Here is a 27,516-nt window from a genome sequence, read left to right as displayed (position 1 = left end):
CAGGGGCCTGCAGATAGAGACAGTCTATCGAGGAGGGGTCTCAGGGCACAAAAAAATAAGAGGAGGCTTTCAAATGCGGGTCTGAGAGTAGGAACTTGGACAGACTGGCCTTGGTTCTAGAGAGGCACATTGTAATCAACCCTGGCTCCAGCTGGAAGCAGTGCCAGCCCTAGGGCTTTCCAAGTCAGGGACCAGGGAGGTGGTTTCCCATCAACCCTGCAGCATTCGTGTCCCAGGTTTACTTCCTGGGGGCTTTCTCAGGCCAACCGTGAGCATCCAGCCCTTCCTCCTTTCCCCCATCATTTGAAGTGCCTACATGTTCTCACACACACACACACACACACACACACATCATTCCAACATTTCCCCACATTCTCAACTCACACATTAGCTCACACAAACTCAGACTTGCCACTTACACTGACTCACAAGTACAGAATCATAAATCTACCCAATGCACGTGCACAGTTACACACGTGCTCAATCATGCGTACTCTGACATATACACGCACTCACCATACGCACATCCACGTCCTGATCCACGTACAGGTGGCCCCTCATCCACAATGCTCTGCTGACCTTTCCCTGCCAATCACTTGTGATTTCTCAGAAGGGGACATTCAGGCATGTTTGGGAAAGCTGCCTGGATGTCTGTGTACTCACAGCAAAAAACCTCCCTGAACTGTAAACTTCCATGTGGTTCTTTGTTTTGCAATACCAAACCAAACAGTACAAGATGTCTGAGCAAACAAATAAAGTACCAACTGCTTATTATCTGATTTTTAGATTTGCCTCTGAGTCACTGTTGGGACATGACATCATGGGCTAACTTCAACTTGATGGAAAGTCTTCGGGGCCCCTCAGTCTTCCTGCAGGAGGCAGGTGTGCAGGGCCTGGGAGCCCTTGGCAGTTGGAGTGGACAACCTCATAGAGGTGTCAAAGGAGCCCATCAAGACAAGTCCAGGGTCCCTGTGAAGTTGGGCAGAGAGCCTGTGCCTAAGAATTCTTAGAGGTGTTACCTCCTCAACCCTGGCTTCAAGAATGAACACATTGGGACTTTCCTGGTGGCGCAGCGGTTAAGAATCCGCCTGCCAATGCAGGGGACATGGGTTCGAGCCCTGGTCCGGGAACATCCCACATGCCGCGGAGCAACTAAGCCCGTGCGCCACAACTACTGAGCCTGCGCTCTAGAGCCCGTGATCCACAACTACTGAGCCCACGTGCCACAGCTACTGAAGCCCGCGTGCCTAGAACCCGTGCTCCACAACAAGAGAAGCCACTGCAATAAGAAGCCTGCGCACCGCAACAGAGTAGCCCCCGCTCGCCGCGACTAGAGAAAGCCCGCGCGCATCTATGAAGACCCAACGCAGCCAAAAATAAATAAATTAATAAATAAAAATTTAAAAAATATATATGTGGTCTTTTGTGACTGGCTTCCTTCATTTAGCATAACGTTTTCATGGTTCATCCACATTGTAGCGTGTATCAATACTTCATTCCTTTTTATTGCCAAATAATATGTCATCATATGAAAGGTGCCTGATTTTTTTAAATGGTAGTAAAATACACATAACATAAAACTTACCATCTTAACCATTTTTAAGTATACAGTTTCGTAGTGTGAAGCATATTTATTGTGTGCAACCAATCTCCAAAACTCTTTCCATCTTGTAAAACTGCATTCTATGACCTAGCCTCAGAAGCTATATAACATCACTTCTGCTGTATTCTATTGCTAGTAAGTGCATCACTAAGGTTGGCCCAGAGGGAACAGAGACCTCCACCTCTCAATGGGAGGAATGTCAAAGAATTTGCAGCTTTTTTTTTACTTAGGAATTTGTTTACTTAGGATTTTTTTTTCTTTGTTTGTTTGTGTTGGGTCTTTTTGTTGCTGCTCACGGGCTTTCTCTAGTTGCGGCCAGCGGGGGGCTACTCTTCGTTGCGGTGCGCGGGCTTCTCGTTGTGGTGGCTCCTCTTGTTGCGGAGCACGGGCTCTGGGGTGTGCGGGCTTCGGTAGTTGTGGCGCGTGGGCTCAGTAGTTGTAGCTTGTGGGCTCTAGAGCGCAGGCTCAGTAGTTGTGGCACACGGGTTTAGTTGCTCCGTGGCATGTGGGATCTTCCCACACCAGGGCTCGAACCCATGTCCCCTGCAGGCAGGAGGATTCTTAACCACTGCACCCCCAGGGAAGTCCCAAGAATTTGCAGTTGTAAAACCACCATACAAGTAGAGATACGTTCATTAGGTTACTCCTTTCTGCCCGTGAATGCCGCCAAGTAAGCATCATTAAATTCTCCCCCCCTCTACTGCCATCGCGTCTAAGTCAGAGTCTCCCAAAGAGCTGTGGGACTCTTCATTGGAGGTTTGAGCTTTGAAACAACCGATGAGAGCCTGAGGAGCCATTTTGAGCAATGGGGAACACTCACAGACTGTGTGGTAATGAGGGATCCAAACACCAAGCGCTCCAGAGGCTTCAGGTTTATCACATATGCCACTGTGGAGGAGGTGGATGCAGCCGTGAATGCAAGGCCACACAAGGTGGATGGAAGAATTGTGGAACCAAAGAAGGCCGTCTCAAGAGAAGATTCTTAAAGACCTGGTGCCCACTTAACTGCGAAGAAGATTTTTGTTGGTGGCATTAAAGAAGACACTGAAGAACATCACCTAAGAGATTATTTTGAACAGTATGGGAAAATTTAAGTGATTGAAATCATGACTGACTGAGACAGTGGCAAAAACAAGAGACTTTGCTTGCATAACCTTTGATGACCACAACTCCGTAGACAGACAAGACTGTCATTCAGAAATATCACACAGGGGGCTTCCCTGGTGGTGCAGTGGTTGAGAGTCTGCCTGCCAATGCAGAGGACACGGGTTCGAGCCCTGGTCTGGGAGGATCCCACATGCCGCGGAGCAACTAAGCCCGTGAGCTACAACTACTGAGCCTGTGCTCTAGAGCCCGTGAGCCACAACTACTGAGCCCGCGAGCCACAACTACTGAGCCCGCGTGCCTAGAGCCCGTGCTCCGCAACAAGAGAAGCCACCACAATGAGAAGCCTGCGCACCACAATGAACAGTAGCCCTCGCTCGTTGCAACCAGAGAAAACCCACGCACAGCAACGAAGACCCAATGCAGCCAAAAAAAAAAAAAAAAGAAATACCACACAGTGAATGGTCACAACTGTGAAGAAAGGAAAGCCCTATCTAAGCAAGAGATGGCTAGTGCTTCATCCAGCCAAAGAGGTCGAAGTGGTTCTGGAAACTTTGGTGGTGGTCGCGGAGGTGGTTTTGGAGGGAATGACAACTTTGGTCGTGGAGGAAACTTCAGTGGTCGAGGTGGCTTTGGTGGCAGCCGCGGTGGTGGTGGATATGGTGGCAGTGGGGATGGCTATAATGGATTCAGTAATGATGGAAGCAATTTTGGAGGTGGCGGAAGCTACAATCATTTTGGCAATTACAACAATCAATCTTCAAATTTTGGACCCATGAAAGGAGGAAACTTTGGAGGCCGAAGTTCTGGCCCCTATGGTAGTGGAGGCCAATACTTTGCCAAACCACGAAACCAAGGTGGCTATGGTGGTTCCAGCAGCAGCAATAGCTATGGCAATGGCAGAAGGTTTTAATTGCAAAGCTTAGCAGGAGAGGAGAGCCAGACAAGTGACAGGGAAGCTACAGGTTACAACAGATTTGTGAACTCAGCCAAGCACAGTGGCGGCAGGGCCTAGCTGCTACAAAGAAGACATGTTCTAGACCATACTCATGTGTATGGACAAAAAAAACCCTCAAAGACTGTATTTGTGACTAATTGTATAACAGGTGATTTTAGTTTCTGTTCTGTGGAAAGTGCCAAGCATTCCAACAAAGGGTTTTAATGTAGTTGTTTTTTTTTTTTGCACCCATGCTGTTGATTGCTAAGTGTAATAGTCTGATCATGACACTAAATAAATGTGTCTTTTTTTTTTAATGTGCTGCGTAAAGTTAGTCTACTCTGAGGCCATTTTGGTAAACTACCCCAACAGTGTGAACTAAGAATTCCTTCAGGGTGATGCCAGGTTCTATTACAACCTGCTTGAATGGAGAAGCCATTGTCTTCAGAAACCTTGGTGTAGTTGAACTGACAGTTACTGTGCTGTAACCTGGAGTTCACCATTAAAAGGGTCACCCAAGCAAAGTCATGGAGTTTTTTTGTTATTAATATGATTGTTGGCACATCCCATGCAAACTATCTAAATTGAATTATGGTACCAGATAAAGTTATAGATGGGAATGAAGCTTGTGTATCATCCATTATCATGTGTAATCAATAAACGATTTAGTACCCTCAAAAAACAAAACAAACAAACAAAAAAACACTGTGCAAGTAAAGCATGAGATCTCAAGGCCCTGTTCGGGGTTATCTCGGGAAGCATCTCAGGTACATTTGGGTAAAATGTGTGCACCTCCCCAGGGCCCCTTTTCCCACTGTAGTTGCAGGGAGGTCTCATCCCACATCTTGCACATGCTCGTCTGAGGTTGTAACAGCTGCTCACAGCCTTCCACAGTGGACACAGTGCTGGGACAGGTGCAAGTTGGGAGGCTTTTGTCTGCCACTGACTCACTGTAGACCCTACCCTCTCTCTGGGTGGCCACGTCTGGCCTTCTGGCCCTTGGATTGCTGCAAGAATCCAGGTTAACAGCGAGAGCCTTTGCAAACAGAGAGAAAGTGATTGCAGGGGGACTTGCTCCATGTTTACCCAGGAGGAATCAGGCTGATCTAAATGCCTGAGGTGATCAGTGAAAGGGAGTCACAGCCCAGACATGAGCAAAGGAGAGGGCTGAAAGGTAGGGTGCCCTCCAGGGATCTGTCTCCCACCTGCCTGTCCTCTGTTTAAGTTTTCCTAAGACTTCACAACTCAAGACCAGGGCTTCCTAAAGAAGCGCTCATCTTTTTTTAACCCCCTCTAAACAGGTTGTATGTTTATTTGTATGATTGGTGGTCTCTCTACCCCTGGTCCATGATTTTGGGAGGCAGGGCCACATTTGGGTTTGCTATCATTGTCCCAACTGCAAGGCCTCTTGACCTCTCCGTTGCTCCTTCCCCAAGCTGGGGCATGACCCTCTGTCCTGTCTGTCGCCATTCCCCCCAGGGCCTTCCCCTGGTGATCCAGAGGCCCCTTGCTCCAGGCTCCCTCTTCTAGGCTGAGGTATTCTGTGGGTTGGGGAAGGGAACCCCGCTTTACCTCATGCTGCTGCACAAATTATTTTCTAACTTCTCCCACAAACCGCCCCAAAACTGCCACAGTCTCATGGAAATAAAACCATCACATCTCAGAGGCTGCCTCTGTTTCTGCCACTTCCTTCCTCTGAAGCAATGAAGCACAGAGCGTGTGCCTGCTGGGGTTCATTCACTCATTCAACGATTGTTAATGGACAGTCTGTGTTGCGACATGAACTATTTAAGGGACTGGGAGTGCCTTCTTAAATAAAAACACAGAAATCCCTGTTTTCCTTGAACTTCCATATGAGTGCAGAGAAAGGAAGAATGAATAACCAAATTAAACAGGATGCTACACAGTGATGCATACCATGGAAAAACAACAAAGGAGAGTAAGCAGGGCGAAGGATACAAGAGGGATTGTAGTTTTAAGTCAGGTGGTCAGGGTAGACCTCACTAAGAGAGTGACATTTGGGAAAGAAAAGGGAAACTGCAGGGAGAAAAACATACATTAAAAACACTTTGGTGATTCCCTGTCCCAGAATAAGTTCCTCACTTTACACATGGCCTTCAGTTGTCAGTGGCCTGGCTCCTGCTTTTCCCAACCTCACAAAGTCCATGCCACACACACACACACACACACACACACTCTGTCTCCACACTCTGATCAGCCTCTGATGTGCATACTCTCCCTGTGCCACACACACCAGATGCATAATGCTGTGTTATGTATTATGTATGTATTATACATTATGCTACTCATAGCATAAATATAAAATAGTAGAGGTTTGGAACTTCCCTGGTGTTCCAGTGGTTAGGGCTCCGCGCTTCCAATGTAGGGGGTGTGGGTTCGATCCCTGGTCGGGGAGGTAGGGATGCCACACGGCACAGCCGCCCCACAAAAAAAAATAAATAAATAAAATAAAAAAGTAAAATAAAATAAAATAAAACAAAATAAAATAAAGTAAAATAAAATACTAGAGGTTTGTGGAAGAATGAGAGAGGTTAGCTGAATGGAGCTACATGGAAAACATGCAAAAATCCTAGCCATAGAGTGTTTAACCCCAAACTCAAGCTCACTTATAACTGCAGATCATCAGCATGTGAAGGGGCAGTTAGAGGTCATCCATTCCAGAGAGGCCCAGAGAGGGATAGAGGTGCCCATGGGGTCATACGGCCTTATCTGTGCACCAAGGCCAGATATTCTGCACAAGTAATATTTTGTGCATGTAGGCTTTTCATGAGACCTCAAGTTCCGCTACTGAGCCTCAAAAGGAGAAATGACTAGTTGGATTTCCCCTCCACCAACCGACCACGCATGAGCTGAGCACCCAATTTAAAGGGCCCCTGGCTGATCTCTGTGGCACCCGAGGCAGCACCATCTTTTCTGGCTGGGGATTCTGTTCTGTCCCAGGGCTCTGGGTGTGCACTGGAAAGAAAAGGGCAGACTCTGTTGCTCCTCAGGAGGAGGGGAGTCTACAGGTTGTCAAGTACGGAATCTGGAAAGAATCTTTTGCCATGGACCAAGGCTTGGCCATCTGTGGTGTTATCTTATGAGCTGGGATTCTGTTCTCTGCCTGGGAGCCAGAGGAGGGGAGTCTCTGGTGGCTCAGAAAGAAAAGGGGCACTTTAGAACTTTAGGACTGTTAGAATCATAACACACACGAGGAAGTGAGAACAAAGTGTGAAGGTCATCGGATTGTAACAAAGCCAACAAAAATAGTAAATGAATAAAGCTTTGTTGAAAATCCTTTGATGGGGGTTGGGGGAGTGGGGGAGTGCATAGTGTGAAGGTCAAGTCTTCTTATTTCTGTTGCCCAGGTAAGACCCAGAGGGGTGAGAAATTACACCCAAATCACCAAGCCCTTGGAGTCCAGATGCTTCAAGAATACGTCTTCTCCCCATTGCTTTCTCCATGGAGCCTGGCACATCCCTGACAGCAGCGGCCCTCCCTCCCAGACCTCTTCACAGTGCTGGCCCTGTACTCTTTCCCTGAGGCTGCCCCAATCCCTGATTTCCCTCAACCCTCACTGTCTTTCAGATTGAGGCCCTTAGAAGCTGTGTGACCTTGAGCAAGTGGCTTGACCGTTGAAGTGGCTTCCTCTCTTAGTGTTGTTGAACCCAAGTTCATGTGCTTGACGCACAGTGAGGCCAAACAAACCAAAATGTCGGAGTTTGGAGCAGACATAAGTTTATTGCAGGGCCGAGCAAGAAGAACAGGGCAACTCATGCTCAAAAGACCCAAAATCCCCGATGGGCTTCAGGGAAGCAGTCTTAAAGGCAAGGTGAGGGAGGGGCATGTCAGGGTGTGTGATCAGCTGGTGCACAATTCTCTGATTGGTTGATGGTGAGGTAACAGGTTGGTGTCACAGGGGTCAACATTATTAATGCTCAGGCTCCAGTGGGTCTGGGGGTTACATGCTCATGATCATCTAGTAGTTAACTTCTTCCGTTTGGTGGGGTTTTAGTATCTGTAAAACAAATCAGGAAATTTGCATCAGATATTGTTATCTAGGTACTTCAGGGAGGAATTAAAAAGATTCTGTGACTGCCACATGGCTGATTTACTGTTTAAATTCTTACCAGTTTCTCCTGGCCCAACTGCTATTTTTGTCACTACATGTTCACCCTTTCAATCACTAATTCTTGAGTCAGGGGAGGCTTAGGAGACTACAGCTTTTCTACAAAGAAGAGGCAGGCAGAGGACATGCTGGGAGGGGTCTGTCCCGGGAAGGCCCCATAGGGTCCTGCTCAGTTATGACAGAACAGAAATATTTGCTGCTAACGATGACAATGGCTACCATTTTTTGAGCAAGCTCCCACTGCCAGGTTCTATGCTGATAATTTAACACACAAGACTTCATTTAAGCCTTACAATACCTCTATGACATAGATTCTACTATTCTTTCCATTTTACTGACTGACCAGGAAACCAAGGCTCAAAATATAAAGCCATTTGCTGGAGGTCCCATAGCCAGTTCTTGCTGGCTCAGGATTTGAACTGAGGTCACATCCAGGTTCAATGTCTGCTAGTAAGGTTCAAGGTCTCTGGAAAGGTTTCTCTAAGAAGCCACTTTCCTCATAGAAGGACTGGAAAAGAGTTCTTCTAAATATATTTAGGATACTAAATATATTTTAAATTAAATACTGTTAAAAGTCCCTCATCCCCTATAAAACTTCCCCCCAAAAACTGGATGGGTGAAATGGACAAACAATACAGAAAAATAGAAATACCAATAAGAAAAAAGTTTCCCATCCTAGTAATCAAAGCAATACAAATTAAATTTACAACTGTGTATTGCTTTTCACTTATCAGATTGGAAAAGAAAAAAAAGAAGAAGAAGAATGGCTACATTAAAAGCCTAGGGCATAATTTCTTTAATTTACTTCTAATTTGTTTCTATTAAGTCCATAGGATGGACTCTTCAATCTATAACTCAACATGTGTTAAGCTTCGCACGGTTTATTATAACAAGCAATAAATCTTTTTATGATAATTGCGAAGACAAGTCAAGTGCAAAACAGAAAGGGGCCAAACGGAAGGCAGGAGGGAGTCCGCTGTGCTGGCGGCTCTGGCCCAGCGACTCGCTTGGCATGGGACCTGGGGCTAGGCAGAGGGTCCGGCACGTGGGTGCGCCCGAGGACGCGCTGAGTGGGGCGCGCCGTGGGGACCACAACTCCCAGGCGCCCGCGCGCGCCTGGCCCCGACCACGTGACCGCGCGGCCTCTGCTGCGATCCCGGCGGCTGCGGGCGGGACTTGGAGCCCGGAGACCCGAGCGAGCAGACGCGGCCCCGGTGCCCGGCCGCCCAGCCTGCTTACCATGGCGGTGAGTCCGGGCGTCGCCGAGAGGAGCGGACGCGGGGTGGGCGCTGGGGCGGGGTCCCAGGAGCAGCCGACCTCTGGCATCCCGAGGTGCCCGCCGCCCCTGGCCGAGGGCTGGTGAGGGGGTGTGTTGGCAGCCTTGTCAACAGCGGGAACAGGGCTGGGGGCACGTGAGAGGCAGAGCCGGCCGCGTTTTTGGGGTTTCCTTTTTATTTGTCCCTCCTGCTGGGAGTCAGTCCGGCTCGACGGGTAGTCATTACGCGCAGCTGTGGGGCGGCTGAGGGTCGGGGCGCGGTGGGTGAAGGCGGAATAGAGGGGCCCCTGCTCTGGGCGCAGTGACTTGGGAGAGATTCTGGGAAGGCTCCCACGAAGAGGGAATGCCCAGAGCATTTCAGCCTGAGGCCGGGCGCGCACACCCCCCCGGGCCGGTTCCCTGTTTTGGCAAGTTCGTGGTCTGATTCTTTTGGGGAAAAAAAAACCAGACCCAGCTGCTTTCCATCCTCCCTACACTTGGGTTAGAAATAGCGTTTCAGATAAACTAGTTTTCTTGGTAGAGTTCACCTGGGCTGGAGAGAATGACAGCTTGCAAACCTCTTTGGTCTTTGAATAAATCATATACGCAATTTTCTTCATCCCATGGAGAATGTCGTAGAATTGAAGATTCAGGAAGCCAACGCAGGTCATTTAGTCAAACGCACACACCCACCTCCTGCCGGTCCTCTAAAAGGGGAAACGGATGGGAAAAGCTTATGTGAAAAGTTACCCAGGGACTTCCCTGGTGGTCCAGTGGTTGAGACTCTGCGCTTCCAATGCGGAGGACGTGGGTTCCGTCCCTGGTCGGGGAACTGAGATCCCACATACCACTCTGCGCGGCCAAATAATTTAAAAAAAAAAAAAAAAATTCCCCAGTCAGCGGCAGGACAGCGACCTTAATCTTCCCCTAAACTCTTCGGGTTGTTACTGAGGGCACTTTTCTCAAAAGTGTAAGTAACCCCAAATGAGAAAATAAAGAAGAAAGCAAGTCCCACGATTGCTGTCTTCTTCACCACAGCCCCTCCCTAGCAGGGTGGGGCCCTGAACAAGGCGCAGATAACTCAGCTACTGGAGGCCCGGATTTATCCTAAGCAGTGAAACAGAATGAGAGGCCCGCCCCTTGCATATCTGACCATGGGACTATTTAACTGAAAACTGCAGCTCCAAGTCAGGGTGTGCTGATTTGAATCTTTGCTGTGAAAAGGCAAGAGAGGTGAGTCTTTGTCCCTTCCTGGCTACTTACTCCCCAGTGGGGTGGACACTCTATATGGACACTTTCAGCTTGGAAATGCTGGACTGTCCGTCTTCCCCTAGCTGCCTCCTGCTTCTCCTTCTTCAGAAGATGTCCTAGCTACCTGCCTCACCGGATGGGTTAGGTGTCCCCCAGGGGTCTTCATTCCCAGTACCCCAGCTGGCTCCCCTGTGCCTCTCCCCCTTGCTGAATACATACACCCCGTTGTAATATCTGTTCACTCCCTCTCCCCTAACAGATGTTAGCTCCTTGGGGGCCAAGGACTTGTCTCCTTTATCTCTCTATCTCCAGCACCTGCACCCCCAGCACAGCAATGCTTATTGATTGAATTAATTGTACTGTTTGGTGGGTGTTCAGGTCTATTGCAAAAACTGTCTGGGGCCCCAGAGGTAGCTGGCCCAGGACCAAGGATGACAGAAGGAACCCAGTTATGGAACCTCTCTGGTTAATTAGCCACAGGGGACATTCCAGTCATGTCAACTGCTTTATCAGGTGAACTCAGAGAAGGGGTAGGCGCCTTTAGGCGCCGCACCTCCCTCCACCCCACCTGCAGAGATGGTGCCAGAGGCTTCTGAAATTGAATGAGCGCAATTCCAGTATAAATGGAATTTCACAGGATTATTTGTACCCGTTTGTTTTTGCATAGTAATCTTTTGTGAACATTTTGCCACCTCAACTGATATTCTCTTTGAAATCTTAACACGGGATGTCTCTGGGTAGTAGGACTCAAAATGATTTTTACTTTCTTTTTGGTATTGTTTCAGCTTTCTACATTGAGCAAGTACCACTTTCATACTAGGGAGATAAAAAGCTATTTTTATTTTAAAATTATTCAACATGATTTTTAAAAGACTTCCATTTTCCATTTTCGTCTTATGAGGTCTTGGACAAATCCATTCCCCTCTTGGGACTCCTTTTCCCCATCTGCAAATGAGAAGGGGTTAGAAAGGGACTAGAATTGGACCAGATCAATGTTTTCCACACTGAATTTCAGCAGAGCTCACACGTCTCTCCCCTCTTCACCCAGAGCCCTGCGTTTTATATAGTGGAGTTACAAGGAAGATTTTATTTGCTGGTGTTCCGTGGAAAAAAAAGTGAAAACCAGGGGACTAACAATTCTCTGAGAAAATAATTAAGTCCTGGAGATATAATGTAACAGCATGGTGACTAGTTAATAATACTGTATATTTGAAAGTTGCTGAGAGTAGATCTTCAAAGTTTTCATCACAAGAAAGAAAAATTGTAACTGTCTTGATGGATGTTAACTAGACTTCTTGTGGTGATCATTTTGCAATATATACATATATCGAATCATGTTGTACACCTGAAACTAGTATGTTATTTGTCAATTATATCTTAATTTAAAAAAAAACTTTCTGAGGACACTTCTAGCTCTGGCGTTTGAGGATTCTAATATTTGGCCATTGTCTTTGAAGGCAAAGGCTTCCACCAACTGATCCCAACTCAGCCAGGATCTCCTCAGCTGGGTGAGCACTGACAGTGTTTCTAGAGCTGCTTCTGCTGGCTGAGGCCTTACCCTGTGACAAGAGGGAAACTTCCGTTCCTTGAGAGGGTGAACTAACTGATTGATCTCTCTGGCTTTAATCTTGCCAAACATAGTCATTAAGCCTGATGCGGGCATTTAGAATCATCATTCAGTTCCCATCTTGTTCTCCTTTCTTGGTCACTGAGAGGCAGCATAGATGGATAGGGCTTTGGCATCTAACTAGGCTCGAGTTTGAATCCCAGTTCTGCAAACTTGTTAGCTTTGTGACCTTCAGCAAATTACTTAACTTTTCAGAGCCTGGTTCTCCCGTTTTCCTTCCTGTAAGCTGGGTCTAATTGGCCCTGTCACACAGAAGACTGTGGTGAAATGAGATAATATATGAAAAGCCCTTGATGCTACCCTGAACACAGGGTGGACCAGCTGCTTTTCAAGAAGAGCCTTCAGACAGGTGCTGTGTGATCATTGCTTCTACCTTCATTCTTTCTATAAGACTGTGCGTTCATCAAGGGCAGAGACATTAACCTTTGTCCATAATGTTGGGCACACAATTGGGCTCAGCAAATGTTTAGTGAATTTCAAGTGAACAGGTGGGCGGTACAGACTGAAGACAGCTGTCCCTGGGCCCTTCCATGATAAACACTGCTGGAGCAGAACAGCTGGGGCCCAGGGGGTAAGAAGAGGCAGTCATTCCTCAGTCTAGTGCTTCTCCCATTGGCTTTGGAGGGCACAGGGGAGTCATCTCAGCATGACCTGAGAGCACTGTGACCCAGTTGGCCCAGTGAGGATGGGGAACTCCCCACGAACACCTTACTTCTACCTGGAACAGGGCCAACTCAACTGTAGCTGTACTGCTGACTCACTGTGGGACCCTGGGCAAGTCCCTGCCTTGTCTGGCCTCATTTGGCCCTGATGACCCCTAATGGCCCTTCCAGCACTTAAGTCCAGTGACCTCATTTTCCTGGGCCTTTACAAGAGGTTGCTGGAGAGCATTAGGGAACACAATTTCCACTGCCCTAAGCCCCCTGTGATGCAATCCCTTCTCTTTCAGATGCATTTCATCTTCTCTGATGAGGTAGTGCTTCTCTTTGATTTCTGGAGTGTCCACAGTCCTGCAGGTAAGAATTGGGAAGCCTTGTACCTCCAGGCAGTGGGAACCTGGGTTCTCGTTATTGTTATTCTCGGTGGACATTTTAGCGAGCCTGACTCCTCTTGCATAAACATTGAGCGGGAACTTTGCATTTATAATTCCATTTGGAACCACTGCCCTTCAGATTGCAAAGGGTTCTGTTATCTCACTGATGCTCACAAAGGCCCAGAGAGAGGCTAGGGGGTGCAGCTTTCCCCTCTATTACAGGGGAGGGAACTGAAGCCCAGAGAGGGGAAAAGACTCATCCAGGGTCACACAGAGTAAGCATCAGAGCCAGAACTAGATCAAGGCCTCTTGTTACCTCTTAGCACCTCCCTTATACAGGGTTCACTGTCCAGCATCAGATCAGAAGCCCAGAGCAGCTGCTGCAGCCGTTGACCTCAAATGAGAAGAGTATTCCTTTAACTTGAAAAGGCAGAGTCGGGCACTAATTCATGATGGAGTTATATTTCCACTTAAGTACTTGCATTTTAAAAATAGACTGGTGAGATGAGAGCTTTCACTCCCATGATCCAGTTGTCTCTGTTAGGAGCCCACATCTCCCATCTGCCCATTCTCTCCAATCCTTCTATCTCTTTCTAGCTCTTTATACTTTCTCCTCCTATATACCTTTAGACCCGATTCATATTTGTGTTCTTCCACCTGTCGCCATTTTTACTTTCTGGTTTTATAATCTCTGCTGGCAACCTATGGATGGAAATTGCATTGATCACAATATTCAGTACACATCAGCCACCTACCAGGATCTCTCTGAAACCTGGGAATGGACTATGAAAGGCATTGTAACATAGTAGAAGGAACACAGGCATTAGAAACAGAGTAGGATATGTTATTTCCTAGCTGAGTAGCTTTATTCAGTTACTTAGTGCATTGAAGTCTGTTATTACATCTGTTAATAGAAATAATACATGTTTCTCAAAAGTTATTTTGAAATAGTATATGTGATTTTGTTAACTATAGCTTGCTAGGCAAATTGTAAAATACAAGTGACTACAAGAGGACTGTTCTTAGATCAGTGATGATAGTGGCAAAGGCAAAGATTATGAATAATCCAATTCTACACAGCTGAGGTCCATTTAAAACAATTTTAAAGACTGCAGTGTTTTGGAAGTGTCAATTCTTAGTTCTTAATTTATTCATTCAATAAATTTTGTTGAGTACCTTCAAAAAAATAAAATAAATAAAAATAGACTGGAAGCAGCCCAAATGTCCATCATTGCAGGTACTGATCAAATAAATTATGGCCCTCCCTACAATGTGTTACCATTCCAGTAATCTACTGTGGGGTAGACCTAGTGGCTTAAAACAACAGCAGTCATTTTATTATTCTTTCTCAAGGTTCTGAGTTGACTGGGCTCAGCTAAGCAGGCCTCACTCAAAGTCTCTCATGCAGGTATAATCAGACAGTGGCTGGAACTGGAGTCATCTTGAAGAGTTACTCTCATGTCCACTGATTGATGCTGGTTGTTAGCTGGGACTCTCAGCAGGGGTTGTTAGCTGAGGTCCTTGTGGCAGGGCGGCTAGGTTCCAAGAGTGAATGAGTGTCCCAAGAGAAAAAGGTAGGGGAGAAAAAAAAGAGAGAGAGAGAACAAGGTAAAAAAAAAAAAAAAAAAAAGAACTCATGCCTAGTTTTTAAGACCTAGCCTTGGAAATCAGAGAACATCACTTCCATCTTTACTGCTTGAGGCAGTCACAGAGGTCTTCTCAGGCTAAACGGGAGGGAACATGGACCACACCACTTGATGGCAGGAGTGTTGACACTGTAGGATGAGCATGTGGGGTGAGATATAATGAGGTAGCCATCTTTGGAGAATCTAATCTATCACAGATGTTATGAAGCCAGAGAAATAAGGTAGAGCTGTGTGAACTAAGGGGAACCCATGCACAATGTACAGTTGGATGACAATGTCAGATGCTGAAGAGTATGCACAGATAGGGTGCTGTCATTTAGACAAAGGTTTATATATACATTGAGTATCCCTGGAAAGCTATATACACAGAGGCTGCTTTAGAGAGGGGCATTGGGGTTTCGGGAGACTAGGTTGGGAAGAATACTTATTTTCACTGTATACCCTTTTGTACTGTTTGAATTTGTACCATGTGCATGCAATTACCTGTAATTTTATATTTCAAAAACCTGCATCTTTTGCAGATGATTTCCTCCTGGAGGCCCCCCAAAATACTATAGCTGGACCATTTAGTATCCCTCCACTTGTAAAAGAGAAGTAGCAATTAGCAGTTAATTTTACACAGCAGTTCTAGTAAGCACTTAATGTTTTCTGTAAAATAGCTGATTGGTTTTTTCCCACTATTACAAAAGTAGTACACAGTAGAAACTTAGGGAAGTTCGGTGAACAGAAAATGAAAAACTGTATCCTAATTTGCTGAGATAATTATGACTCCTTCATCGTATCTCCTTCCTCCCAGACTTTTCTGTATATGCACACGTAAACAGGAACTTGCTATGCATGCTCCTCGCTTAACAAGAAGTCAGCACAGAGACTTGGGCTGCCTGCTGGGGCGCAGCTGGGGCAGCGGGGCACAGATGGCTTCTCCCCCCACCAAGCCCCTCACCATGCCCCCGCCGATCCCCCCGCCCCCACCGGCCCCTGGCTTTGCCGGGCAGCTTCTCTTTCTGATCTCAAAGCCACACTCCAGTAGGCCACCCCCATCAAGAAAGGGCTGGAGGGGGAGAGGGACAGGAAGTTCTGAGCCCAGCAAGGGTGGGGAAGAAGATGAGAGAGGGAGGGAGAAGGAATGGATTCAGAGTGGCTGGGGGAGGTGCCCTTTTGCCTCCTGTGCCAGGTCCCCGGGGAAGCTGCCAGAAGAGGAGCAGTGCTTGCCTGGCTGGGCCTCTGTAACTCAGCCTCCTTTGACAGGCATGGCCCTTTCGGTGTTGGTCATCTTGCTCCTGGCTGTGTTGTATGAAGGCATCAAGGTTGGCAAAGCCAGGCTGCTCCACCAGGCCCTGATGAGCCTGTCCATCTCCACCAGCCAGCAGCTCATCGAAGAGACAGACCAGAATTCTTCAAGCTCAGACCCCCCCCCAGTCAGCAGAACCCACCTCAGGTAACAGGCTTGGGACGGCGGGGGTTGGGAGGGGGGAGGGCAGAGTCCTCACATTCACCCTGAGAGCTAGCCTGGGCCCACAGGGCACTTAGCCCCACTTCCCAGAAAGGAAATTGAGGCCCAGGGAAGGACCAGGACTTGCTGAAGTGCTTACGGTTAGTAAGTAGTGACGTGAACTAGAGCCCAGGTCTCCTAATGCCCAGGCTGGAGCTCTCTGAACGGCCACATGGGAGGCTCCAATCTTCAGGACTCTGGTGCAGGCCTCAGTCTAGCAACAGGGGTGTCCACCCAGCCCTCCCCCAAATCTCAGCAGGCTTCCTTAGGTCACTAAGGCTTCCAAACCCAAGATGGGACCTGTGGCTGTCCCCACACAAATGATAAGAATCGCTGTCAGCAACGTATCCAGCTTGGTGGCCGGGGGGGGGGGGGGCGGCCTCTCTCTCCTTTCTTCCCTTCCTGTTCTGATAGGACAGCCACTTAGGATCCCCTTTCTGCCCTCTCTGCAGCTCCAGCTGTGCTTAATGGGCCTGCCTGTTTCTTACATGAGTGCCTCAAATAGTCACAACCCCGCTGCAAGGGAGGTATTTTCATACCTGTTTTACTGATATATGTTTTACTGATGAGGAAATTTAAGTTCAAATAGGTTAAGACATTTGTGCTAAGCCACAGTTAGTAAGTGGCAGAGCTAGGAACTAATCTGTCAACAAAGTCCATGCTCTTTCCATTGTAATACTGCCTCTCACAGTAGATTCAGGAAAAAAAAAATCTGCCTTACTGATGATTTTGTATTATCCCTTGTCAGATGTGACAGATTACATATCTCATTTTTCCTTTTTGCCCTGGATACCAGGAAGCTCAGAGCCAAATGTGGCGGAGAAGTGATTATCCTAAACTCCTTGTACAGGTCCCTCTTCCCCTCTCAATCACTGGTTTCTGATATGTCTCTTTAAAAAGAAATCTCTCCTGGGTTAAGCATACAAATTATAAATAAGCTAGTCCTGTAACTCAGTTGCTCTTTCTACTCCCTGACACCAACTCCTAGCTTCCAGCTCATTACCAACATTAACTTGGCTCTCCTTTTAATCTAGGTGGTTCTTGTGTCACTTCGGCCAGTCTCTACTTCATGTCGCTCAGGTGGTCATCGGCTACTTCGTGATGCTGGCTGTTATGTCCTACAACACCTGGATTTTCTTCGGCGTGGTCCTGGGCTCAGGTGTGGGCTACTACCTAGCCTATCCACTTCTCAGCATGACTTAGCTGGTGACAGCTGTGCAGGCTCTGGGGGCTGGAGAGAGCTGGGGCCCCTCCTTCCAGACATTGAACTTCCAGCCCCACGTCTCCTTTTTCTTCTGTTGGCTGTTCTCACGGCATCCCCAGCTCCTGGAAACTTTCAGCTGAAGCCAGCACTTGCTCCCTGGAGTTCAGGGGCCACTGCAGCTCCTCAGCCAGGCTGCAGAGGGCCCAGGCATAGTCTTTCTGTGCCTTAAGAAGGGTGCTGTGACCAGAGGGTGGATGGAGAGACCAGAACCCGGGGGGCAGGTTTCATGATGATGGCAGCATCTGCTGGGACCTGTCTCCCTTTCTTGGGGGGAGAGTGACAGCAGACTAAAGGCAGAGAAGCAGGACTGTCAGCAAGGCTTTGACCTATCCTCCAAATAGAGTGAGCTCCTCCCATCAGACAGCACTGCCTGCAGGAAGATGATACATTAATGGCTTTAGGTGTCAGGGAGCTCTTCATGGCCTTAATGCCCCCCTCTTATCCTGATCCTCCTTCAATGCAAAACCAAGAACTGCACTGAATAATATTCAATACAAATGTTCTTTATTTATTATTGCTCACCCATAATGATCTGGTAGGGAAACATGATTCATCCATTTAAAATACTGAGTAAGCCACAGTGGGTACTGACTGAAGATGCAATAAGCAGTCAAACCAAAGGATTACACTAGTAGAGTTAGGTGGGGCTCTTCAGATATTTGAACCTTTTCACTTTAAAGAAAAGGAAAGAATAGACCCAGGGAGAGAAAATCACTGCTGTATACTGTAACGTCTACGTCTACACTCAAGTACCTCATGGGCTAGACGAAAGATGGTCTGAAGCTTTGAGAATTTAAAAAATATATTTTAATAAATATATATTTTTAAATAGTCTGTGACTGTTTTTCTGTTTCTCCTCATTCACACAGCAAGCTCATGTAACCCTGATAACAACTGCAGGAGCTGAGTGGGGCCAGTGGAGCTGGTAGTGCTGGCAGTAGGGCTGTCCAAGGACTGAGTCTGTCTGTCTGCTGAGAGGACAACTCTGTGCTCAGCGAAACCCAGTCCTGAAACACCATTCCCTCAGGCAGACACCCCCAGTGCCAGCCTAGTCAACAAACCATTCTCTTGTGCATGTAACAGACATTGATGGTGAACCTGCTATGAGAAAAATAATTGTCACATGGACTATAAACGCCCATGTCAGCACAATTATTAGCACCTTCTCTCCCTGAGGGCAGAAGCAAAAATATATCAAAACCACTTTTAAAAATTTACAATAAGAAGTAGCTGTAACAGAAAGTATAGCATGTGACGCCTTCAGTATTGATCAGTGCATTCTCCCCACATAAGCAGGGAGTTAGTTAGAAAGCTGCTCAGCGTCACAACAAGTATAAGATTTCTTGTCTTGCTGATGGAGGCTCCGGCATCCACTTACGTGTCCTGACCAGCTAAGGTTCCACCCCTGCCCTGGGGCACTGCTGAGATAAGACTTTCCGTAGGTGACCAGCAACCTCTTCAGTTTGAGTCTCTTTATTTTTATTTTTAAAAATAAATTTATTTAATTTTGGCTGCGTTGGGTCTTCGTTGCTGTGTGCCGGCTTTCTCTAGTTGCAGCGAGCAGGGGCTGCTCTTCGCTGCGGGTGTGCGGGCTTCTCATTGCAGTGGCTTCTGTTGTTGCAGAGCACGGGCTCTAGGCGCACGGGCTTCAGTAGTTGCGCACGCGCTTAGTTGCTCCGCGGCACGTGGGATCTTCCCGGACCAGGGCTCAAACCCATGTTCCCTGCGTTGGCAGGTGGAGTCTTAACAACTGCGCCACCAGGGAAGTCCCTGATAGTCTCTTTAAATGTGGTTATACATCTGAGGCTTTCACAGCATGAAGGGCTTTTTAAAAAAATCTATGCTCTAGAGAAATGGACTATATGGTCAAGTTAAGTAGGCACTTCAACGTTCTTCAGAGCCAAATCACAAAAGGTGGTATTTTCTCTACTTGGAATTTTTTTTTTTTTTAATTTAACAAACACCTATATAGTGCATATTATGTGCCGGGCAGTGTTCTAAGCACTTTACAATATTAACTCATTTAATCCCCACAATAAGGTAGAAACTATTTCTGTCCTTGTCTTACAGATGAGGAAGCTTAGGCACACAGAAGTTAAATAAAGTCGCCCAGCTAATAAGCGGCAGAGCTAGGATGCAGAGCCAGGCAGCCTGGCCTGCCGTCTGTTCATCAACTCAGATGAGGGTTGAGGCTGAGAGAGTAACTGGCTACGGCAGTGGAGACCGAAAAGTCTACGCTCTGTTTACCCTAACGGGGCAGCAATTCTGTTTCAGGAGAGCTGGGGTGAGGCCCAGGAGCCTATATTTCTGACAAACATCACTGCCCTCCTCCCTCAATCCAAGATGAATGCTGCTGGGGTGGCCAAGAGCCCTGGCTCTGGAATCCAATGACCAGGATTTGAATTCTTGTTCTGCTGCTTACTAGCTATGTAACTTTGGACAGGTTACTTTATCTCTCTAAGCCTCAGTCTCTCCTCTATAAAACAAGGACAACAGTGTCTCCTGCAAGGGTTGCTGGGGGTGAGACAGTCTGGGTAAAGTACTCCACAACAGTGCCTATTTGTTGAACAACAAAGTTTAGTAAATGGTAGTTTTTACTGCCTCCCAGGCCCACAAATGGGAGACAGGCTCAAACCTGTCATCAAAAAGGATGATATCAGATCAGATGGAGTGGAATTCAGGTTCCTATCTTATAAACATTTTAAATCAGGGAACATTTTTATTAAAATTATTCTCCTTTTTGAAGACTGGCTGCATGGTCTTTAGAAAATCCTGGAATAAGTAAAATGACCACAGATATTTTCTCACTATTCCCTACATTAGTCCTGGGCCTAAACTCAGAGGAAATGGAAGCTGCTCTCAAAGCGAAGACTCAATCTCTCAGGTGCCATCATGGATGACAAGAGAACACAGGGACCCTCCCACCTTCTCTGCATGGCTTCCTAGGGTGTAGGACTACACCTGCAGGAGCCAGTGGATGACAGGACTGGTCCTCAGACAACCCTGCTGCCCTGAGCCTTAAAGTAGCTGGGATGAGCTGGGATAGCAGAGTGGTGACCTTCTTTGAAAGCCTAAAAGTTCCAGGGTTAAGTACCAAAGGGAACATGTCACAATGCTTTCACACATGTTAACAAACCCAGATCTGTTACAACTCCTACCCTTAGATTCCCAGAGAGCACAGACTGCCCTCAGAACCAAATTCGATTTCATCCTGAGTCAAGTTTCACTGCAAACATTTATTTTAGTTTTGTTAATTTCAAATATTCATTGACGTCTTATATCAGCTTTAAGGCAGAGAAAAGATATATGTCCCAGGACTGCAGGCAAGGCTGTTAACTGAACAAGGTTTAGATGGTATACTCCACCCTCGGTCCTGCCAGGGAGACCTCACCCCAGGTGACAGTCCTGTTGCTGGGACACAGTTGAGTACTGAGAGGCAGATCAGTCTGAGAGTTCAGAGAATAAAAAGCTTGGGAGTGGGCAGGACTCTCATAGGGACTGGCTGAAGGGGAGCCCCCCGGCCCTTCTTCCATGGGGGACTCTGAGGCAGGACCATGGCGGGCTGCTGACAACCCCAGCGTTCTGCAGACAGGTTCACACTCTGCTTCACCTGGCCAGGCGGGGGCTCGGAAATGGGCTAACTCAGATATCTGAACTACTGTCCTCAGGATGCTCACCTTCACCTCACCCTGTGGCTCGTCTAAACCCAGGGCTGGCTGTGCAAAATCATGCTTAGGGAAAGGTTGGTAGAGAAACCTTTGCACCAGTTTCCTGGGTCTTCATCCCAGCCAGTCAATGTCATCGTCATCGTCATCATCTCCAAAAAGGGGTGTTGGGGGCGGGCGTCCCTTCATGCTCTGACAAAACAGGAAAGAGTAGTCAGTCCTCACTTGTCCCTGCACCAGATGGACTTCCCGCCTGGGCAAGGTGAAGCGACCAGCATCTGTTCCCGGCTCCAGGTTGGAAAGGAGGTTGCTGGTTAGGGTTTTAACTGGAAGGACTAACCCTGAGGCCAGCGAACCATAGGCTTCCAGAAATGCTGAGACAAGCAGTCAGAGAAGGGAGGCAATCTTTCAACACAGAGACAAGAAGACCAACTTTGTTTGGCTAATTTTGTCATTTATTTGAGAAACATGTGTACTGATTGGACAGGTCTCCTCTCATGTGGTAACTTACACATTTAGTGTCAGAAAAGAAGGGTCGAAGGGGAAAGTGGGAGTAGGATGAAACAGAGAAGCAGAGCAGCCCTCAGGGAAGAGGATGCAGGAGGATGAAGGGAAGCAGGGAAGAATACAATCACATTTGAAAAAACGACGCTGTGGCCTGAGGCGGTCTGTCTGGTTCTGGATGCGGCCCCACCATCTGAGAGAGAGTTGAGCTTAGAGGCTTGGCCACACGACCAAGTGGAGAATCCCGAGACGAAGAAACCCCAGGAACACAGGGCCAGAGCCTCCTACCCCTGGTCTTCCTCCCTCCCTCACACCCTCCAATCAGGTAGGAGGATAAGGGGGATTAGCAGGCCTCCGAGGAAACTCTCCCCCCTTCTCATGACTTGAGCCCCTGGCCTTTTTCTTCCGGGTTGGCAGGGAACAGGTCCCATGGGGGCAGCGGGGATTGATGCTGGACATAGGCACACTGAGTGTCCTCTACTAAGGTACCTTCTGCTCTGGTGGCCTTCCCTTTGGATGGTCCTGTGAAGACTGATCATGGGCCAGAGTAGTTCCCGAGAAGTGAGGCTACGCTATCAGGGCTTAACCCATTTTCTGCCCAGGGATGTTGTGACAAAACAAGGCAGCTGATTGGAAAGCAGGCTGATGAAGCAGAAAATGCTTAGAAACAGGTGGTCTTAGTAGGAGCCTGGGGTTGTAGTCCTAGCTCTGCCATTAACTCACTCTGTGGCTTTAGGTAAATCATCCTTCTGAGCCTCAGTCTGTTTATGAATGAGGATGCCAGACAAGAAGATCATCAACATCCTTTCCAATTCTAAAATATAATCCCTTAGCAGAGCTGAGGAAACCTGAGGCTTTAGCACTCTAATACAGGACTAAGCAGCCCAACTTTCTTTACTTAAAGTAGAAACCACTGCTGCATGAATGGAGACTGTGGTCCTTTGTCAAGAATAAAGTGCTATCTGACCATCCCCACCATGCTTACAGAGCTGCCCCCTCCCAACCCCAAGCCTGCTCCCACAGGGCCCTGAGCACAGAGCCCAGGGAGAGGGCCACCAACAGACTCCATTCCTCTTCTCACAGCCAGCAGGGAAGGGCCCCCAGGGAGCAGTGTGAGGACCTGGCAGCGCCTGGGACTTCCTTACCACCTCGTCTTCATCCTCCTCCTCAGCCTGTGCTTTGGGCCTCGGAACTTTCAGAGCTGTCCCTTTAAACAGTTCATCCTTTTCATCCTCAGAGAGACTGAAAGAAAAATCAGGAAAATCAAGTCATAGCAAAACGTTGTTTCTGCTCCAGGCCACAATGCCCACAGGCTCTGGGGTAAGAATCCAACAGAATCCTGGGGTAATCACCCAGGAATTCCTCCCTCTCCACACTGGCCTCCCAGCACTCTTGACTCCCTCCATAACCTACAGAGTGATTTTTTTTTTATAATTTTTAAAATAGATTTATTTATTTTTATTATCTATTTTTGGCTGCAGTGGGTTTTCATTGCTGCATGCAGGCTTCTCATTGGGGTGGCTTCTCTTGCTGCAGAGCACAGGCTTTAGGGGTGCGGGCTTCAGTAGTTGTGGCATGCGGGCTCAGTGGTTGTGGCTCTCGGGCTTAGTTGCTCCGTGGCATGTGGGATCCTCCTGGACCAGGGCTCGAAACTGTCCCCTGCACTGGCAGGTGGATTCTTAACCACTGCACCACCAGGGAAGTCCCCAGAGTGATCTTTTATAGCTGGTAAATCAGACCACGGCGCCCTTCTGCTTAAATCCCTTTAATAGCTTTTCACTGCACTTAAAAGTCCAAACTTCTAACAGTGACAACAAAATCTCACATGACTTGGCTCCTACTGAGTTTTCCAACCTCAGCATAACACCACTCTCCTCCCACTCACTGTGCCTTCTTCCTTGATTGTGTCATGTCCCTCCTACCGCAGGGCCTTGCACGTGCTGTTCTTGCTTTCTGCAAATGCTTCTTCCCACTCTTGGCAGGGAAGGCTTCTATCCATCCTTCAGGTCTCAGCTTAAATGTTACCTTCTCAGAATCCTTCCCTAATCACTCTACCTAAAGTAGAATAATTCCTTCTAATCACTCTATCTAAAGTAGAATAAGCCCCTCTTATCACTCTAATGTAGAATAACTCCCCCTTTATTCTCTATTAGACACCCTGTGTTTTTTTTTTTTATGAAGCATTTGTCATGCATTTATAACATACAGTTGACCCTTGAAGAATACAGGTTTGAACTGTGCAGGCCCACTTATATGTAGACTTTTTTCAATGAATATATACCAAAGTACTACACGACCCGCAGGTGGCTGAATCTGGGGATGAGCCAACTGTAAAGTTACACACAGAGGGTCAGCACCCTTCACCCCTGCGCTGTTCGAGCTCAACTGTGTAAGAGTCTGTCTGTCTTGTCCACCAGACTGTAAGCTCCTCAGCTCAGGAACAACTCTGCCTTGCCTCCCACACTACCACAGTGCCTGCCACAGAGCCTGTTACGAATAGATGTATGAATGAATGAATGAATGAACGAGTAAGTGAATCGGCCAGCCAGGCTCTGAGGATGAGTCACCAGCCCTGGAAAAACCAGAGACAACCTCCACACGCAGCCGCCTTGTTCCTGCAACTCTGCCCAGGGGACACACCTGGGATGCTGAGAACGGTGTTCGGATCCAGGCACTGCTCCTACGGCCGCAGACGCTGCCTCTGTGCCGTGCGGCTCCCGGGAGGGAGCAGCGGAGCTAGTGCCATCCTCGTCTTTCTGGAGCTCTGGAGCCTGAGGCTCTCCTCCTGGACTTTCAGGCCCCACAGCCAGCGGGTCCACCTTCTCGGGGTCTGAAGTCAGGGGCAGTCTCGTGGAGCTCTCTTGCTCCCCGACACAGGCATCTCCCAGTGGGCTGGCTGCCAGCGCCTCCTCACCCTCAGAGTCCACAGTCACAGGGCCTGGAGGCGCAGGGGGAATTGAAGTTGGGGGCCCCAGAGCTCTTCGGGAGGGGAGGCAAGCCGGTTCTTTTATCTCTGAGCGCGCCTCTGCTTCCGAGGGCTCCCCTTCCCTTCTCTGTGCATCATCCTGGGGAGCGGGGAGGGCCTGAGGAGGCAGTGGGGCAGCTTTCTGGACCACCTGCTCTGACGGCACCATGGGGGGCTCCCGCCTCTCCCTGTTCAAGGGTGCCTGAGACTGTCCGGAAGCACTCTGAGGTCGCTCCTCTTCTTCTTCCTCTTCCTCTTCTTCATTGCTGCTCTCTCCCTTCTCTCGCTCGTGTTGGTTTAACAGCCGAAGAGTCACCATCTGTTCAAAAGCCAAGAAAGAGGAGAGGATCACTGACCGGAAACAGAGGCACTCCTAGGCACTCCTAGTTCTCCTATTAACACAGTTGGTCATCTAGTTCAAGTGACTTTGTTTTTCAGTTAGTTTTTTCCGTTCAAATGACTTTGTTTCTTCCTCTCAAAGGAGGCTGTCCTTATCTGTGCAGGTAAGTCATTCCAGGCATCCTAGTTACTGATGAACAGCCTTGAATCATTTTTTTTACTCAGGATCCCTTAAACGGTACTTAAGCAACAAGATACCCATCTCAGTGAAACAATCGAGAGCCAGCTGTACCTTGATAGTGTTCATGATGGTCCCCAGAATGGTCCTGCCATTGTAAGACTCCTCCAGCTCAAACTCTCCCCGCAAGGACTGAAACACCTGGTTCATGATCTTCTTGACCTGCATGACGACATGAAGAGAGAAAAACAGTATCAAAACGTACACTGCCAAAATCAAGCGACTAAGGGATGCATGTAACTTCCAGAGAGAGGTTGGAAGGCTAAAATGAAGCCCTCTTAGAACTCTACAGTGGGACACAGCTGGTCAATGACTGAGACACCTAAGGCTGTCACTGTGGAGGGGACAATGTTAAATAATGAGCAGCACTTGAGAGGAGGGCTGTGAAGGATGGGTGAGCTGTGGCCTGTGTGCCCAAGACTGCTCAAAGACCATTCACTGCTGCTTTCCTCCCACCGTGGCCACCGCTACAGCTGTCATGGGCTACGAGGATTAGTGGCTAGAAGATGCTGGGCACACTTTCCAGTCCTCTCCTGTGATTTAGAAACATTTCCCTTATCTGTCAAAACGTCAGGATAAGGCCCTTTGGGGGTTGCCACCAAAGAGATAGGTTCCAATGGGTTAACTGTGACTTAAGTCAGGTAAGTGGGAGATCGATAAAGTTAGGAAAAAAGCTAACAACACAACAAACTGACAAACAAAAGTTCTTTCTGAACGCCTGATGTGCACATTTAATCCCCTGACACGACATGGCTCACTTCTCCGAAATCTCCAGCTCACCTTCTCTGAGGGGTCAGCGGCAGCAGCAGCAGCTTCAACCCCAGACATCTGGGACTTGCTCTCCAGGTCTTTGATGCGCTGTGCATTTTGCTCTGTCAGGGCTGTGACTTGGGCCTGGAGGGCTAAACACTGCAAAACAGACTGTGGCTGAGGCCTTGGAACCTGGACTTCCAGGTGAAGGTCAGGAAACCCAGGAGGAGGAGAACCATCCTAAGCTTCAAGTGTCAACCTCACATCGGTCTGCTGACATCCACAGCCTCCGCCCCCGCCCACAGGCCTGCTGACTCAGGGCACTCCATTTCCTCATCACTCAATCTCAACTCACAACTTCATCTCCTCTTTACCAACAAGGTCACTAGCCTTGTTCCTAATCAGGTCAAGAATAAAATAAAAAGGCGGGGGGTGGTGGTGGCAGGGTTTGATAACCCTAGTCACACAGACATATGAACAGTGGACGTTAGAAGCAACCTATTCACCTACAAGACTGCCTTCCTCATGCCTGAGTCAGATTTTCAACTGGGTACTTTAAGAAACTGACCTCCAGATATGAGGACTTCGGCGCTAAGCCATCCCTCTCTCTCTCTCGTTTTTATGCCAGATGATCCCACCACACCTGTGCTCCAGCCCACCTCAGGGCCTCTGCCCAGAGCCTCTGCCGCCTTCCCCACCTCACCGAAGCTCCTTGTCCTTCTTGGCTCTGCTCCCCTAGGCACTTCCTTTTCTGGGTCTCACAGCATTTAATGCTTATCTCTGTTCCTCAGTCTCCTTTTCTTGATTGTGAGATTCTTGAGGAGAGTTCTTTGTAAGCCCTTTCCCTAACACAGTGTCCGGAACCCAACTGGCACTCAATAAGTATTTGCTTAATAAATGAAGGATCAGATTATAATGGAAAACACGTTCCAGATCATAAATGCTGCTTTTTCTTTTTCTAGGTCACTGACCTGTCATCCCAAATGAGTACGTGCAAGATTACTGATAAACTGCACAGCTAAACAAGTATGATTCTGTTTTCAAGCTATTAACATCTTTCAGGTACAAAAGGATCTGCAAGACTTGAACAACCTGTTTGCCTCAAATTAACAGGGCTGTCTAAGCCCAGGGAAAATACCCACCTTCTCCTCAAGACGAAGCAGCTTCTGCTGCCTGGCATCTCTCTGTGCACACGCCTCCTGGTACTGCTGCAGGTGTTCATTCTTGGCAGAGGCCAACAGATGTTCACACTTGGCTTCCCACTGGGTCTGCAGCTCAGCCTGTACTAGAGACAGCTGCCAAGAGAAAGTAATCCCCCGTATGCTGGGGGCTCTAGTCACATCTAAGGAAGCCCGTCTTCAACAAGGCAAAAACAATAAGCTAAGAGCCCAGATTTAGCAAGGAAACAACTGTTTAGAAGACCTTGGTTGCAGGACTCTAAAAGGTACTCCAACCAGGTAAAGGTGTGACTGTCTAGAGAGCTCCCGGGAAGCCAGGGCCCTAGTATGATCATACTTTTCAGGATCTGGGCCCTTAAACTTTATGGGTTCAGAAGAAACTTATTTTTGTCCAAATTCCCATAGGTGATCAAATCGAGGGCACCAATTCACTCTAATTAAAGAACATATAAACATGAATTTAGGAACTTACGAAAAGAAAGGCTGCTGTCAAATGGACTAGAGATCCAGCTGTGTCCTGCCACTATCCCTGGTTT

General features: G+C 47.9%; 2 protein-coding genes and 1 pseudogene across 6 annotated transcripts in view; 2 read left to right on the top strand and 1 right to left on the bottom strand.

The window, feature by feature from the left end:
* Nucleotides 1–812: 812 nt before the first annotated feature.
* Nucleotides 813–3,620, top strand: LOC137770909 (heterogeneous nuclear ribonucleoprotein A1-like; annotated as a pseudogene).
* A 5,330-nt stretch (nucleotides 3,621–8,950) lies between these two features.
* Nucleotides 8,951–18,219, top strand: SLC31A2 (solute carrier family 31 member 2). The gene is made up of 4 exons (XM_068551856.1): nucleotides 8,951–9,019; nucleotides 12,856–12,922; nucleotides 15,834–16,023; nucleotides 17,112–18,219. Exons 1-4 carry the CDS (start codon nucleotides 9,014–9,016, stop codon nucleotides 17,278–17,280), a joined length of 432 nt encoding a protein of 143 aa, XP_068407957.1. The 5' UTR covers nucleotides 8,951–9,013; the 3' UTR covers nucleotides 17,281–18,219.
* A 2,338-nt stretch (nucleotides 18,220–20,557) lies between these two features.
* The window catches only part of FKBP15 (FKBP prolyl isomerase family member 15), a 55,122-nt gene continuing 48,163 nt past the window's right edge, over nucleotides 20,558–27,516 (bottom strand). For 2 of the 5 annotated variants that reach the window (XM_068551850.1, XM_068551853.1), the window contains exons 23-28: nucleotides 26,945–27,097; nucleotides 25,833–25,973; nucleotides 25,107–25,214; nucleotides 24,151–24,794; nucleotides 22,656–22,752; nucleotides 20,558–21,198 (exon numbers count right to left, since the gene is read on the bottom strand). In XM_068551850.1, coding sequence (XP_068407951.1) covers nucleotides 21,121–21,198; nucleotides 22,656–22,752; nucleotides 24,151–24,794; nucleotides 25,107–25,214; nucleotides 25,833–25,973; nucleotides 26,945–27,097 — 1,221 coding nt within the window. In that variant the 3' untranslated portion in view covers nucleotides 20,558–21,120. Of the gene's footprint in view, nucleotides 21,199–21,397; nucleotides 21,704–22,655; nucleotides 22,753–24,150; nucleotides 24,795–25,106; nucleotides 25,215–25,832; nucleotides 25,974–26,944; nucleotides 27,098–27,516 lie in introns of those variants that run through there. The other 3 variants (XM_068551851.1, XM_068551854.1, XM_068551852.1) reach the window with 2 other exon arrangements.

Source organism: Eschrichtius robustus, chromosome 10 (assembly GCF_028021215.1).
Source record: "Eschrichtius robustus isolate mEscRob2 chromosome 10, mEscRob2.pri, whole genome shotgun sequence".
Lineage (NCBI taxonomy): Eukaryota > Metazoa > Chordata > Mammalia > Artiodactyla > Eschrichtiidae > Eschrichtius > Eschrichtius robustus.
Note: the sequence above shows the minus strand (reverse complement) of the source record. Positions and strands in the feature narration are given on the sequence as shown.

What these genes read in the sequence shown, in the direction of transcription:
- SLC31A2 (XM_068551856.1), top strand. An exon ending in GAGTGTCCACAGTCCTGCAG is followed by an intron (nt 12,923 to 15,833) that starts GTAAGAATTGGG and finishes CTCCTTTGACAG; the next exon opens with GCATGGCCCTTTCGGTGTTG. An exon ending in GTCAGCAGAACCCACCTCAG is followed by an intron (nt 16,024 to 17,111) that starts GTAACAGGCTTG and finishes CTTTTAATCTAG; the next exon opens with GTGGTTCTTGTGTCACTTCG.